We start from the raw sequence: 14122 nt of genomic DNA on the forward strand, positions 1-14122 counted from the left end.
CGCAGGATGCCATAGCATCGCAAACGGCATCCTCAATCACAGATGCAACAGCGACTGCGGTGACGTGGTAGTAGGCTAAATATCGCACGCAGATGATGAGAATGCGCCCGCTTTGGCAATGCTGCCTTCTGCGAGTCTTCACGGAGCTGTCGGTAAATGGGTTGAAAAACCTCGCGGGGAGGTCCCGTCGGTGGACCGTGGATCTGTGTGAGTCCTGGACCTGTCTTCGGTGCTGACATCGCGGCACATCTCGAGCCTAAATCAACAGCCAGAGGGGGAAATCTGACGATGCCAGGGGTGACGGTGACCGGTGAGGCGCCCACACTCAACGGGGGCAGAGAGGAGGTAACGACGCGAGATAGTTTGTAAATACCCTAATCTGTCTGACCGCTGACTTTTCTTTTCAAAATCAGTGTGCCAAGGAAAGTTATGCTGCTGTGGGAAAACATAGATGGTTGTGACCCGGGTGTTTAACCTTGCGACTGTGTTTCAGTGGGTGTTTTTTTTTAGGGAAACTACGCCAGATATCCTATGCATGCGTTACGCGCAATAATAACCAAAGGTCATAATGGCAAATCAGTCCTGTAGCAAAAATCTAGCGAGACTAGGATAGCCAGATTTTGTTTTGGTTAAAGAAAACGTGTATGTTGCATTTTCCATTCAACTAGACCTCTCTTTTCAAGAAGCCTATCTCCCTGTGACGTAGACTCTGATAAAATATGAAAGGTGAGACACAAAGCTTTCCAGGAGATGTATTGGTCTACCGAGGCTTCATCTCGTGGCACAATCTGCCAACATCTTTATGCTTTTTTATCATTTAATGTGAGGGGGGATGATCAATGCCATTTATGTTATTACGCACTCACTAAGAAAACTAATATTTGCTGGGCTCTGTGATTGTGATTGGTGACTATGAAACTCAGTCAGACCTAAGCAGTGCAGTTTGCAGGTTGTCCCCTGCGTCCCATATGTATAGACTCTCTCTCACACACACACACATGCACCCACACACACACACACACACACACACACACACACACACACACACACACACACACACACACACACTAGGCTCCCCCTGTGGTGCGTACATGCTCATGTAGGTGTGTGTGTGTGTGTGTGTGTGTGTGTGTGTGTGTGTGTGTGTGTGTGTGTATGTATGTGGATTGGAGTGCGTGTCCATATGCTTGTGCACGTGCCTGTGTGCGTGCATGTCTGTGTGTGCATATGTGTGCGTCCGTGTGTGTGTGTGTGTGTGTGTGTGTGTGTGTGTGTGTGTGAGGGACTGATCAGGAGAGCCAAGACTTGGCAATGCTTCACAGCAGCAGCAGCAATATCAGAGGGGGTGGCTGGAGGTTCTGGTCGGGTGGCTATGGAGGGCGTAATGCAGTTCCCCCAGCCTGCATCCATACCTCACGCTCCCCCAGCCTGCATCCATGCCTCACTCTCCCTCCCTCCCTCCGTATAGCCTTCAATCTCATCCCCCCCTCCACCCTCCCTCGCTCTCCATCTCTCCATCTCTCCAGCCCTCCCTCACTCTCTCCATGTGTCCCCTCCATCCATGCCGCACACCCCTCCCTCCATGAGCGTCCAGTGTTATCCCATCCCCTCTGTCACTCCCCACATTCCACCCCTCACTCTCTCTCTCTGTCTCTCTTCACGGATCCCCGCTGTATCCCTCCGTCATCACTGCATCCCTCCCTCTCTTCATGGATCCCCCCTCTATCTCTCTATCCCTCTCTTCAAGGGCTCTCAGTTTCCCCCCTCCATCCATCCATCCCTTCCTCCCTCCATGGGTTCCCCTTCTAACCGTCTGCCCCCGTCGAAGGACGCATTCCCCCTATACCCCCCCACCTTCTACCCCCCCCCCCCTTCAAGAACTAGCCCCTCCATCGCTCCGTCTCTCATTTCAAGGGGTCTCATTCTCCCTATCACCCCCCTCCACCGCTCCCTCGCTCTATGTGTCCCCCCCCTCCATCCCTCTGGCCCCCCTCCGTGGACTCTCAGCCCCCTCCCTTCAAGTGCTCAACCCCCCGTCCCCCCCGTCCCCCTTTCCTAGTTCTTCAGTCCACCTCCCCCACCTCCCACTTCCCGGTTCCTCCATCCATGGGCTACTGATCCTGCACGCTGAGGGGATGGTGTAGGTGTAAGTGTCGGTGTCTGTGTCGGTGTCTGCCTCAGTTTTTGTCTTATTCTCGTGGAGAGGGAAGAGAGTCATGGGAGTCTGTCATGGTCATGGATGTCTTGTCTTGTCTGTCTACTTGTCATGGTCATGGATGTCTTGAGTTGACCATGGGATGTCCTTGCCTGCCTGTCTGTCTGTCTGTCGTGTCCATCCGTCTGTCTGTCTGTGTGTGTGTCTGTCTGAGGGTCATTTCACTGGTGTGACGAGTCATGCATCGCACTTCCCTGAGATGCGTTTCTCTACCGTGGTCCACAGACAGGTGTTTTAACTCAAATGCAGTCGCGGTGGACAGCTGTGGTGCAATGGTTAGGGAGTTTGGAGTTGCAGGTTCAATCCCCACCCTTACCAATCCCCTCCCTCCCTGCATGACTAAAGTGCCCTTGAGCAAGACTCCTGCTGAGCCCACACTGCTCCAGGGACTTTAACCAAAACCCTGTCGCCCCATAATGCCATTCCACCAGTGGAACGCTATAATAGTCATTGAAAAGTTAACTACCATAGTACTACAATGACTTAACACACAGCCTTTAGAAATGGTCTATGACTTGGTCATTGCCATGCTGGTAACAGCAAATTTCTAACGGCATTTCTTGATGGGTTAATATCTGTAAGTTGCTATGGATAAAAGTGTCAGCTAAGTGTAATGTAATGTAATGCGTGTGGAGCGACAGGCACGTGTGTGTGTGTGTGTTGGTTGTTGTGGACCGCAGGCACGTGTGCACATACGTACAGGTTGGCTTGTTGATGGCGGGGCTTTGTGGATGGAGAGGCTGCCGTGAGGCGGTTACCGTGGTCACAGGAGGCTCCATGTGATGCTGCATTGGCTCGCCTCCTTATCTCTCTTTCTCTCATTCTCTCTCTCTCTCTCTCTCTCTTTTTCTTTCTCTCTCTCTCTCACTTTTTCGTTCTCCTTGTTGCCCACTTATCTCTCTCTCTCTTCCTCTCTTGCTCGCTCTCTCCTTTTGTTACCTCCTTATCTTTCGCTCCCTCTTTCTCTCTCTCTCTCCCTCTCTCACCTCTTTCTCTCTCTTCTGTTGCCACGGCGCCCAGCCCGGCACTCTCAGCTCACCAGCTAATTTAAGCCCTGCTTGCATCCTCACACACACACATACACACACACACACACACTCTCAAGCCACGTAGACAGACATACACTCCAACCACACAGACAGACACACACTCTCCACACAGACAAACATACACTCAAGCTACACAGACAAACGCACACTCCAACCACACAGCCAGACACACACTTGAACAGACGCCATACATCTACACACTTGAGTCACACAGACCCATACTCGAACCCAGCCACACAGACACACACATGATAGTCTTAACACGGAACAGGCAAGACTCCAACATATGGGAGGCAAACAGATGCTCACCTTTTAGAGATGATACACACATACTTACTCTGGCCACATACACAGGTATTTGAATAAAAGATGGGGGGAAATCGGGGAAACCTAAATTCATCGGAACACACTTGAATGCACACAAACGCACACCGTAACACCAGAAGGCAAGCACGTACACTAATCACGGCGGAATACACTCAAGCACACGAGAAGCGAACGCATAATCACCTCATAAATTCATAGTCACACGAGCGGAGAGGCAAAAGACACCCATGCCTCACAACAGACACACGCACACACAGCCCAACCTTTATATATTTGTGGGGCCCTTCCAATCTTTCCATTCATATTAATAATGATAGCTAAAGAATGCTAAACTGTGCCCAAACCAAAACAATCCCTAACCCTAACATGTCAGTGAGGAAATGTTATTACGCTTTAACTCTTACCAGTAACAACAAAAAACTACCCCAGCAAAAGGGGTCAAAACATATGGGGTCCAGGATTTGTGCCCCACAGTGGAGCGATGGCCCCAGCATGTGGGTGTGCTCCAATAGCAGTGGCTTCACGAAGTAGGATTGGTGTAATACACACACCGTCCCTGGGCCCGGGACAACTATCCCCTTTGTCCCTTTCTGTCGGCTTCCCTGCACACACACAGACACACACACAAACACACTCACACACACACACACACACACACACACACACACACACACACACACACACACACACACACACACACACACACACACACACACACACACACACACACACACGGCACACATAAGCTCACCTCACAAGCACACCATTGAATATGTGAAAGAAAATTACACTAAGATCACCACTACACCACCCCCAACACATACTGAACAACTATTGGTGGAGAATCACACATCATCATTACACGCCACTAAACACTCAGCTTGTAAGAAGACACTCATACGTGATGAGCATGCCAACGATCGGCTCATGCGATCTAACAAGGCCTAATATGACTGGCAAGCACCACACCCACACGCTACTAACACTTACTTTGACATTACATGACAGGAAAACATACAGTGCTCACATGATGTACACTGTACACACACACACACACACACACACACACACACACACACACACACACACACACACACACACACACACACACACACACACACACACACACACAATCCACACGCACACAAACTCTGGCATCCCACATCTCCTGAGTCAGCATCTTGTTTATGCTTATAGTTTAAGCAAGTGTTTCCCAACCTTTTCTGTCCCGCGTACCCCCCCCTGGGCCTGCAGGGATGGGGTATCATTTTCATTTGAAGGGCCACGTTTAAGGATTGTACAGGTAGCTGTTAATACCTGCTGGGCATTGCTGCCTGTCGCACCTCCTCCGGTGCCCATGGGTCAGCAAGAGAAAATAAGACTTGTGACACCAACATCTTTATTGTATAAATTACTAGACAAACATAGGGAATACACATTCACATTCATCATGCATGCACAGGAGATGCCTTCCTCAACCACCTTCGCAGGTGGCTGTAGCCCTACGCCAGAAGCAGATGTCGTCAGGTGGTGTCCAGCCTTCTCTGCGGTGTTTCAGCCCTGATCCACAAGACCGCCAACTCCAGTTAGTGGGCCAACAGTGAGTGGCCAGGCTCACTGCCCATCCGCTTCTGGCGTACCGCTCACACCAATAATACATACGTTTCATACATTTGATAAGCATAAAAAAAATAAAAAAAAAAAAAAAAAAAAAAGGAAATTAGGCAGCTGTGCTCGGGTGCGTTGGTTGCTGGGGCGGCAACAGTGCTGAGTGAAAGGTGCCGAATGCGCTGAATGCTTCCTGACGAGTTGTTTGTGAGGCAGTTGAGCTGTTTGGTGTTCGTTGGCTGCTGGCTGTAACCCCCTTCCAATGCAGTTGTGCTCGGGTGCGTTGGTTGCTGGGGTGGCAACAGTGTTGAGTGAAGTGACGAATGTGCAAGCCGGTTGGGAGATAGGCTTGCTGTTCCCTGCAGCTGCTGTCTGGGGGGTTAGGTGTTCTTCCCACCTCCTGAGTCAGCATCTTGTTTATGTTTTATGCTTATAGTTAAAGCCAACCTTTTCTGTCCCGCGTACCCCCCCCTGGGCCTGCAGGGATGGGGTATCATTTTCATTTGAAGGGCCACTTTAAAATGTTAAAAGTCCTCCAAGGGCCGTACTATGAACACACTCCAGGATTTCCCCCAGGCACTTTAGGCCTATATTGAAGACAGCCACCTTTACAGTAGACCACACCTTCACAAGGTCACCTGAAGTGTGCTGCTCATGTACCCTCTTGTGGAATACGTGCCCCTGGCTTAGAATAAGTGATTTAGGCTGTTTTGGGTGAGATTGGACTCTGACTTGGGAGGGACTAGGAGAATTAGGGATGTTGAGATTGCTGCTTTAAAACAATGTGTGTCTGGCCCTACTGTGGCTCTAACGGTAGGGCACTTGCCTGCTACGCCAGCGACCCAGGTTCGAGTCCGGCCTGGGTCGTTGCCGACCCTTCAATAAAGTAAAAAAAGACCAACCACAAAAACAAAACAAAAAACAATGTATGTCTATATGGAAGTGTCTGTCCTTAAGGTTTTTGACTAAACAACATGAACATACAGACACAGGTCTGTTAAAGCTATTTGGTAAAGCAAGGCCGCCAGTGTGTGTGTCTGGAATGCACAGTGCTCTATTTGCCTTCAGTAGCTTTTGTTGTGCTGTTTTTGATGACACAACGAGTGTTGATACCTTCCCCATTTCAGACTGCAGCTGATGTAAGAGCTAAGACATTTTATAAAGAGTCTGCAAAAGCTATAGGTTGGTATAAACATGAAATAGAATGCCCTGCTCTCCGTCTGGATTTTATGTCCAGCCCTGAAGTATCAAACAGTATCAAACAGCATTGATTTCTCTGATTCTTTAAAAAAAATGTTTTACTAATTCACACTTTTAGAAAGAAAAATGTCTGCACACCGAAAGCTTGGCTTATTAAAAAGAACACAAAGATGATTTAAGTGTGCAGACATTTTTCTTTCTATTTTATTTTACAAAGTTTTTGTTTGGCACCTTTTAATCCAGAGTGCTGTGTGTTCCGGTTGAATACCAATTCACACTTTTGCAATGGCTCACTAGGATTCTTAGAGGTTTATTCCAGCTGGGGTTAACAGGGCCAGCTCTAAGAGCCCTGATCAAGCTGCCATGGTAGCATGACACCTGATTGTTATAAGGGGCGGCAGTGGACAGAAATGAAATTGACAGTGTTTTTCCTGTAGCGTGAGGTGATGTGAGGTTGTCTTAACTGAGCTATTTTCCAGGTTGGTGGATAGTAACAATTTCTATTGTTCGATTATTTTCCCTGATGGCCCTGATGTGGCCCTTATCAAAAACAGCAACATATCAATATGGTGATGATGATGATGATGATGATGATGATGATGATGATGATGATGATGACAACGAAAACAATAACGATGATGATGGTGATGGTGATTATTATTATTATTGTTATTATAACCACTAGTAATGACCCTAACCCTACAACAGAGGGATGGGACAGTACATTACAAAGCTGCTTTCTCTGGTGATAAATGACTGAGTCATGAGCGCCACTGGGGAATTCCCACTTTTGACTAGCAGCAAAAAGAGGAGACAGACGATACTGCTGCAGATATGTATTGATGGGCGTCTGTCATGGGAATATCGGGTTATTTCACGCCCCCACGTCTCCCTCTGCACACAGACACCATCCTGATCCTGAGGGCCTTTATTAATGTCTCCGTCTACTGTACGGCTGCAGTCACACACTGTCTGTCAGCATGACAAGCAGAATGCAGTCATGACACACACAGGATGGGTATGCACATTACATTACATTACATTACACTTAGCTGACGCTTTTATTCAAAGTGACTTACAGTTATTTACACGGTATTGGTTACAGTCCCTGGAGCAATGTGGGGTTAGGTGCCTTGCTCAAGGGCACCTCAGCCATGGAGGGAGGGAGGGAGGGATTGGTATTTGGGGATTGAACATGCAACCCTGTGGTCTACAGTCCTGCACCCTAGTCATTACACCTCGGCATATTCATGTTCAACATGTCCACCCAAAGCAACCTACCAAATCCTCAACATCTAAAGAACTTGATATTCTCAGCTCGTTTGTCATTAAAAACAGCTAATGACAGTCTTACCCGGATGGAGAGTGTGCCATTCTGGGGGTTTCTCACCAGCAAAGAAAACAACCACCGGTTAGCTCCATTCTAGAACTTTCTCCGCTACTGTAGAACTCTGGTGAAGTTGTCATGACAATGACTAATGATGGAACCACCTGAGGTCTCCCGGTGCCTAATGGAAGTGCTAAAGGTGTGTCTGTGAATTATTAATATCCTGCCATCTTCACTATGCAAAAATTCTGCTGTGTGTGTGAGTGTGTGTGTGTGAGGTAGCTCAGCATATGTGGGGGTATTTTGCCTGTGTGATTCTTCTCTGCTCATGGTGTGGCTGGCTGGTGGTACAGTCAGTATAGTCTGGCTTGGCGTTGTAGATGATAAACCTTAGCTCAGATCAAGTCAAGTCGGCTTTATCGTCAATTACTTTACATCAACACTGGTCATACAAATCATTGAAATTGTGTTTCTTAGTCTCACATCCGGCAACATAGACATTAGACATAGACAAGAAACTGCCATCAAAACTACCCCTGTAGTCTCTCGTCATACTGTTCACACTTGTGAAGCTCATGGTCTGTCTGAGCCTGGTGTTTTGCACCATGGTGAGAGTTGCTGAGCACAACTGAGCTAGTATACCGTACGTCTGGTGGTCTGTCAGAACTGTCTAAGATACATGTGATCTGTACTCCTCATGCAGACGTGTCTGTGAGAGTGTTAGCCAGGCCGCGCCCTCCTAGTCACGCAACACTTTCAGCGTTGCAACTAGTTAGGTCAAGAGCAATGCAACTACTTTCTGAGTTCCCGAAAATACGGGAACTCCTCCCACTTTGTCGGTAAGCAAACAACCATAAGCAAACCAAGGGAGGCGGGTCAACCATACAGTTTGAGAAATGTTAATTGTTATGCTCTTGGTCAGACCAAGACTCGAAGACATTTGAACGTCGATGATAATCAGGCCATGAGAGTGTACCACAGGAATTACACACTCAGAACTACTCTCACACGCTGACTATTCACAGTTCCTCAGTCACACCCTGTCTGTACCCCTCTCCTTGCTCTTACACATGAGTCTGACTCTGAGCTTTGATGCTGGCAGCCTCTATCAGGCACTCGTGGATCAAGGGAAACATCCTGTCTAATTCTGTAGTGCTGTTGAGAATTCCTTAACAATGTCGGATCCATATACTCACTCAAGTGGCAAATCTAATGGGAAATGTTGCGATGAAATGTTTGAGCTGCATTTTCTCCCCAAAATGAATTAGACAGTATTATCATAATTGTTTATTGATTCTATTTGAGTTTTGGCAAGACTTTGGCGAGATTTGGAGCAAAAAGCTGTAATTCCTGGCCTCTTTTAGACTCAACTACTTTATGCTAATGCAAACACCACTGAGTGAACGTAGGCGTATTTGTTTAATCCTGCTAAAAAAGCAACCCCCTCAATAACTCTTAAATGATTCTGTCAAACTGAAAGTGTTCTTTCCCCACCACAGTGAGAATGATGGCTTGAATTATCCTTGAGTATGGTCTAGGCTACTATTTAGCAGCACTTCTACTAGAGGCATGGGCAACTATTAATGGGTATTTTTTTGTTGCACAGAACCATTTTTCACATCTCGCATGCAGTATGTGAAATGAAATCCCAGCTGCCACTATTTGCAGATTTCTTGTAGTATTATGGCTGCCATCAAACCACAGTGTCTGGTGATTGTTGGGTTACAAATGATTTGATGATCATTGTGTTGCCCTTCCCCATGTTCAAGGTGCAGCATTCCAGAACGCTTTGCCTCTTGTCTTGGCCAATCAAAAAGGAAGCTGGAGCAAAACAGTTGCAGTGGTTGAACATAAAGCATGACTAGCTTATATTCGGTCGCCCACAGCAATTGGTCAATTCATCATGTGGCCATTTTTGATTGGTCAGTTCCTCGTTAGAGGCCAGCTATGATTGGTTAGCTTCCATGGATAAGTAGGGTTGTAGGCCACACCAGAGGCACAGGGGATGGAAAGAACGAGAGCAGGGAGAAAAAGAAGGTCGTTTAGAGGCCTTATTTTACTGTGGGGGTGTGTGAGTGTGCATATGTAGATGTACTGTACTGAATGTGTGTGTGTGTGTGTGTGTGTGTGTGTGTGTGTGTGTGTGTGTGTGTGTGTGTGTGTGTGTGTGTGTGTGTGTGTGTGTGTGTGTTTGTTGATCTGTGAGCGTATATGTGGGCGTGTGCATAGGGTAGAATGCCCTAATGTGGGACAATTTTTGTCACTTCAACTTTGGTGGTTTATTAAAATTTAATGACAACATTTCAATACAAACAAATTACACCCTTTTCATCCTCTAGTTATGCTCTAATCATATAAAACCTTTAAAAAGATGTTAAGTGTTTCTAATTCGAATAATTTGGATATTAATGTAAGTTGGTCAAAAACCATGGTTATCCCTAAAGTGGGACAATCGGTTTCCTAATGTGGGACAGTGTATATTAAAAGGTCTTTAAAACATGTTTATGTAAAATATTAATTCAAAATGTGATCTGCCACTCCTTAAGACATATCAGCTACACATTTAGAGCATGTTTTATTAATTAATTTTACTTTCTTTTATTGGTAAATATGACTGAGACTGTTTGAACCCATTGCACACAATTGGTCACTTCAACATGGCAGCTCTATTTGAGGAAAGAACTTCCGGTTTTTGGACCCAAATGTTGTGTTGATATCTGTTCTCCAGTAGATTAGGCCAGAAAGACTGAAATACACCTTTGATATAGATTTAGATATCCATTTTCTTATGTGGACATGGTGTTCGACTTCATAGTAATTGTTTGACTTATTAAATAACTACTTTTACAACTGTCCCACATTAGGAAAATCTTGTGTCCCACTTTAGGACGCACCTATCCTAAAGTGGGACACTAATAATATGGTTTAAAAATAAAATATTACATTATTTTATATACACCACACATTATTTTCTGATGAACATATACCTACCCAACATATTTATCAAAAAATTGTCAATTTTGCTTTGATTGGAATTGATTTATACCCTAAATACAGATTTGGCCAAACGCTATGTGATTTGCCATTTGAGGGACTTCACCCAGGGTCCTTCTTCTTAATTGTAACCCCTCCCTGGAGTATTACTATACATTTACTAAATCATGATATTATGATAACAGGATGATAGGGCTTTTATTTGGTTATAGTTTTGTAAACATTTATAAACTTGGGGCAAAGCTACACCCCTTAAACCTTAAGGTGTCCCACTTTAGGCATCGTCCCACTTTAGGGCATTCTACCCTATTTATTACTGTGTTTGCGAGTTATTATTTATTGCTGTGTGTGTGTGTGTGTGTGTGTGCGTGTGTGTGTGTGTGTGCATGTATGTGTGTGCATGTTTGTGGTTGTGTGTGTGTGTGTATGTGTGTACATGTGTGTGTGTATGCTTGTGGGGGTGTGTACGTGCGTGGGCGAGAGTCTCCTCTCCTCTCCTCTCCTCTACATTGAGTTCTCCCATTGACCTGGCCCAGCCCAGTGTTTGATTCCTAGCTAATTGAATGTGTGCGCGGGCGGGCAGGGCAGGGCGGGCGACAGAGGTGCTTGGCAGTGAGGCAGCAGCTCCATGCAGCTCGTAAACATCAGCCCCGCAGCGCTGGCCCTAAAGCTGTCAAATAAACGGCACACCAAGGGGGTAGTGCTGTAGTATACTCCCATATCCCACAATCACCATTCACCATAAGTGTCCACGCTAAATGCCATTGTAGTGCCCCTGATTTGCTAGAACGAGGTGCACTTGGCATTAGTGACACGATATTTGGGATGCTTAGGATTCACATTGTGCTTGTACATTATAGGGATATATCGAATTGATGAATAAAAAGAGAAAGGAGGCTTGTGTTGTTTCTTGATAATAAAAAAAACCTACACGCCAAGCCTTTACTTTAAGCTTGCTGTTACCAAATTGGTAAGGACAAAATCTTAATCGCACCCTTGGTAATTTCATACTATAAGCTACTGTTTAATCTCTCATATCCCAAAATCACCATTCACCATGTGTCATTACATTATGACATTACGTTACATTTGGCAGACACTTTCAACTAATAAAGCGACTGACAATCGAGAAGACAATCATAGCCAACATTGCCAAATATGCAGAACAATAAGTGCAGATGCTAAGTAGGGTTAGCTTTTTTTTAAAGTACATTAGCACAGGGTTAAGTACACACACGCACACGCACACGCACACACACACACACACACACACACACACACACATTCACATACATACATACACACACACACAACATGCCATAAAGTCTACCCCAGGACTGGGACAGCTCAAGCATTAGTTTTCTCGCTAACTCTGATCTTAGTGCCTGTTTTGCTAAAAAAAATGTGTACCACTTGGCATTAGTGATCATATTTGGGTAGCTTAGGAGTGACATTGCTTAGTAGTGACATTGTGCTTGTCTTTAATGGAGGAATATTGTGATGATTTTACATTGAAATGTGTGAATTTGTTAGCATGGTTCAATATGTCAGTAGTATAACAAACCATTTGCAATTGGTTGGCTTAAGCGAACAATAGGACCAACCTACATTAGTATATTTTGTTAACCAGATCAAACAAGTAAGTTAATTTACAGTAATATATAGTTTGCATACAATTTTATAGACATTTCTTTGTCAAGCAGCAAAAGCCACTATAAATGGAAATCAATTCACTCTGCTTGTGGAGTGAATTCAGGCACGAGACAACTGCTTATGAATGCAAGGAATGCAGTGTTTGCGCACATACTGTATTACATGCAATAGATTGCCCAACCCATTCTTATAATGCAGGTCTTGTGTACATTCATTGACAGCCACCACAGACATGTCTAGTTGACTGACATCTTAATTAACTCACTAAGAGTTTTGCAAAAACGACTTACTCTTGCATATTCTTTGCTTATAGTGTGAGTGTGCAACCGTGCATGCCTGTGTGCACACTGCATACGTTAGTGTCTGTGCATGCCTGTGTTCTTGTGTCTGTGTGCATGCATGCGTGTGGGTATGTGTCTATGTCTGTGTGTGTGTGTGTGTGTGTGTGTGTGTGTGTGTGTGTGTGTGTGCGCGACGCGTGCGTGTGCATGTAAACATGCATGTTGACTCTACGTGTAAGCGGCCTCCTGTCATTGAATGTCCCTGCATGTCTCTGGCCTGGATTGATCTGCTGCATGCGGACGGTGTAAAGGTCAAAGTTCGCTGGATCATTAAAGGCTTCTGTTCTGTGTCAGGTCTATATTTGACAAGGCAGAGACACTCACTACTAAGCTACTCTCTCAATTAGTGTCTCTCTGAACTCCTCACTCCTCTCCTCTCTCCAGGCATCCTCTCTCTCTCTCTCTCTCTGTCCACCATTAAGCATACTATCTTTTTTAGTGTACTCACTGAATGTATAACCTGGCAATCATGACATCTAAAGCGTGTAGGCCAGGAGATTAGTCTGGCCGATTTTACATACTAACTGGTTTCTCAAAGCTGGGATTAATTGCCCTCTCTGTCTATCATTAACCACTTTGTGCACAAAGAGGCCACACATACTGTCTCTCTTTTCGTTTCAGTGTACTTACGCATAGGCTGGCTATCATAGGACGGTGGTAGCTCAGGTGTTAGAGGAGGAGTTCAGCAACCCCAAAGTTGCAGGTTCGAGCCCCTCTCTGCCTGACTCCATCGTTGTGTCCTTGAGCAAGATACTTAACCTCAAGTGGCTAAATCCCATGCTGCTTTGCACAATCGTTCCGATCTGAAAGACAGCATGGATTCTATCCCTCAGCGAGGGTTCCAGATCTTGGGCTCCAATCAGAGAGCGGGGAGGGGTGGAAAGGCGATGACTGCAGTTTGTTTGAATAGATACAACTGACACGATAGGCCATGTGCTTGCTACACATAGTATATGCCAAATGACACATTTTTAACACTCAGTAAACGGCCTTGGGCAATCAGAAACCACACATTTCCCATGAGAAGTTGCATAGGTAGCCTCCAGACTATCTCACTTGTGAGTCTGGTGTTCAAAAGACAAGAGAAACACACCCCAGACCAGTCATGCCACTGGTGTATGCATAATAACACAAACTGAAATCTCTTCGATTTCTTACTCACTCACAGTCAAACCATCAGACCAGTCATTCCACTGGCGTACATGCATAATGACAGAAACTGAACCCTCTCCAATTGTAGCTTACTCACTCACACTCACACACATCATCATGTTAAGGCCTCCTCGATTACACAGGGGTAATAGCTTGTTGTTTATGGGTTTCATATTTTAGGGGTAGTTGAACAGAGCTAGCCTGCTCAGCTAGACTGCCTTCATCTTGAAATTTTGTGAAGTGTCACAGTGGCCCC

At 45.6% G+C, this 14122-nt stretch overlaps 1 protein-coding gene across 1 annotated transcript in view; it reads left to right on the top strand.

The window, feature by feature from the left end:
- The first annotated feature begins 288 nt into the window (after window positions 1-288).
- LOC134451784 (transmembrane protein 151A) overlaps window positions 289-14122 on the top strand; it is a 37882-nt gene continuing 24048 nt past the window's right edge. The window contains exon 1 of the mRNA XM_063202184.1: window positions 289-361. Coding sequence (XP_063058254.1) covers window positions 289-361 — 73 coding nt within the window. The remainder of the gene's footprint in view (window positions 362-14122) is intronic.

This window comes from Engraulis encrasicolus, chromosome 7 (assembly GCF_034702125.1).
Source record: "Engraulis encrasicolus isolate BLACKSEA-1 chromosome 7, IST_EnEncr_1.0, whole genome shotgun sequence".
Lineage (NCBI taxonomy): Eukaryota > Metazoa > Chordata > Actinopteri > Clupeiformes > Engraulidae > Engraulis > Engraulis encrasicolus.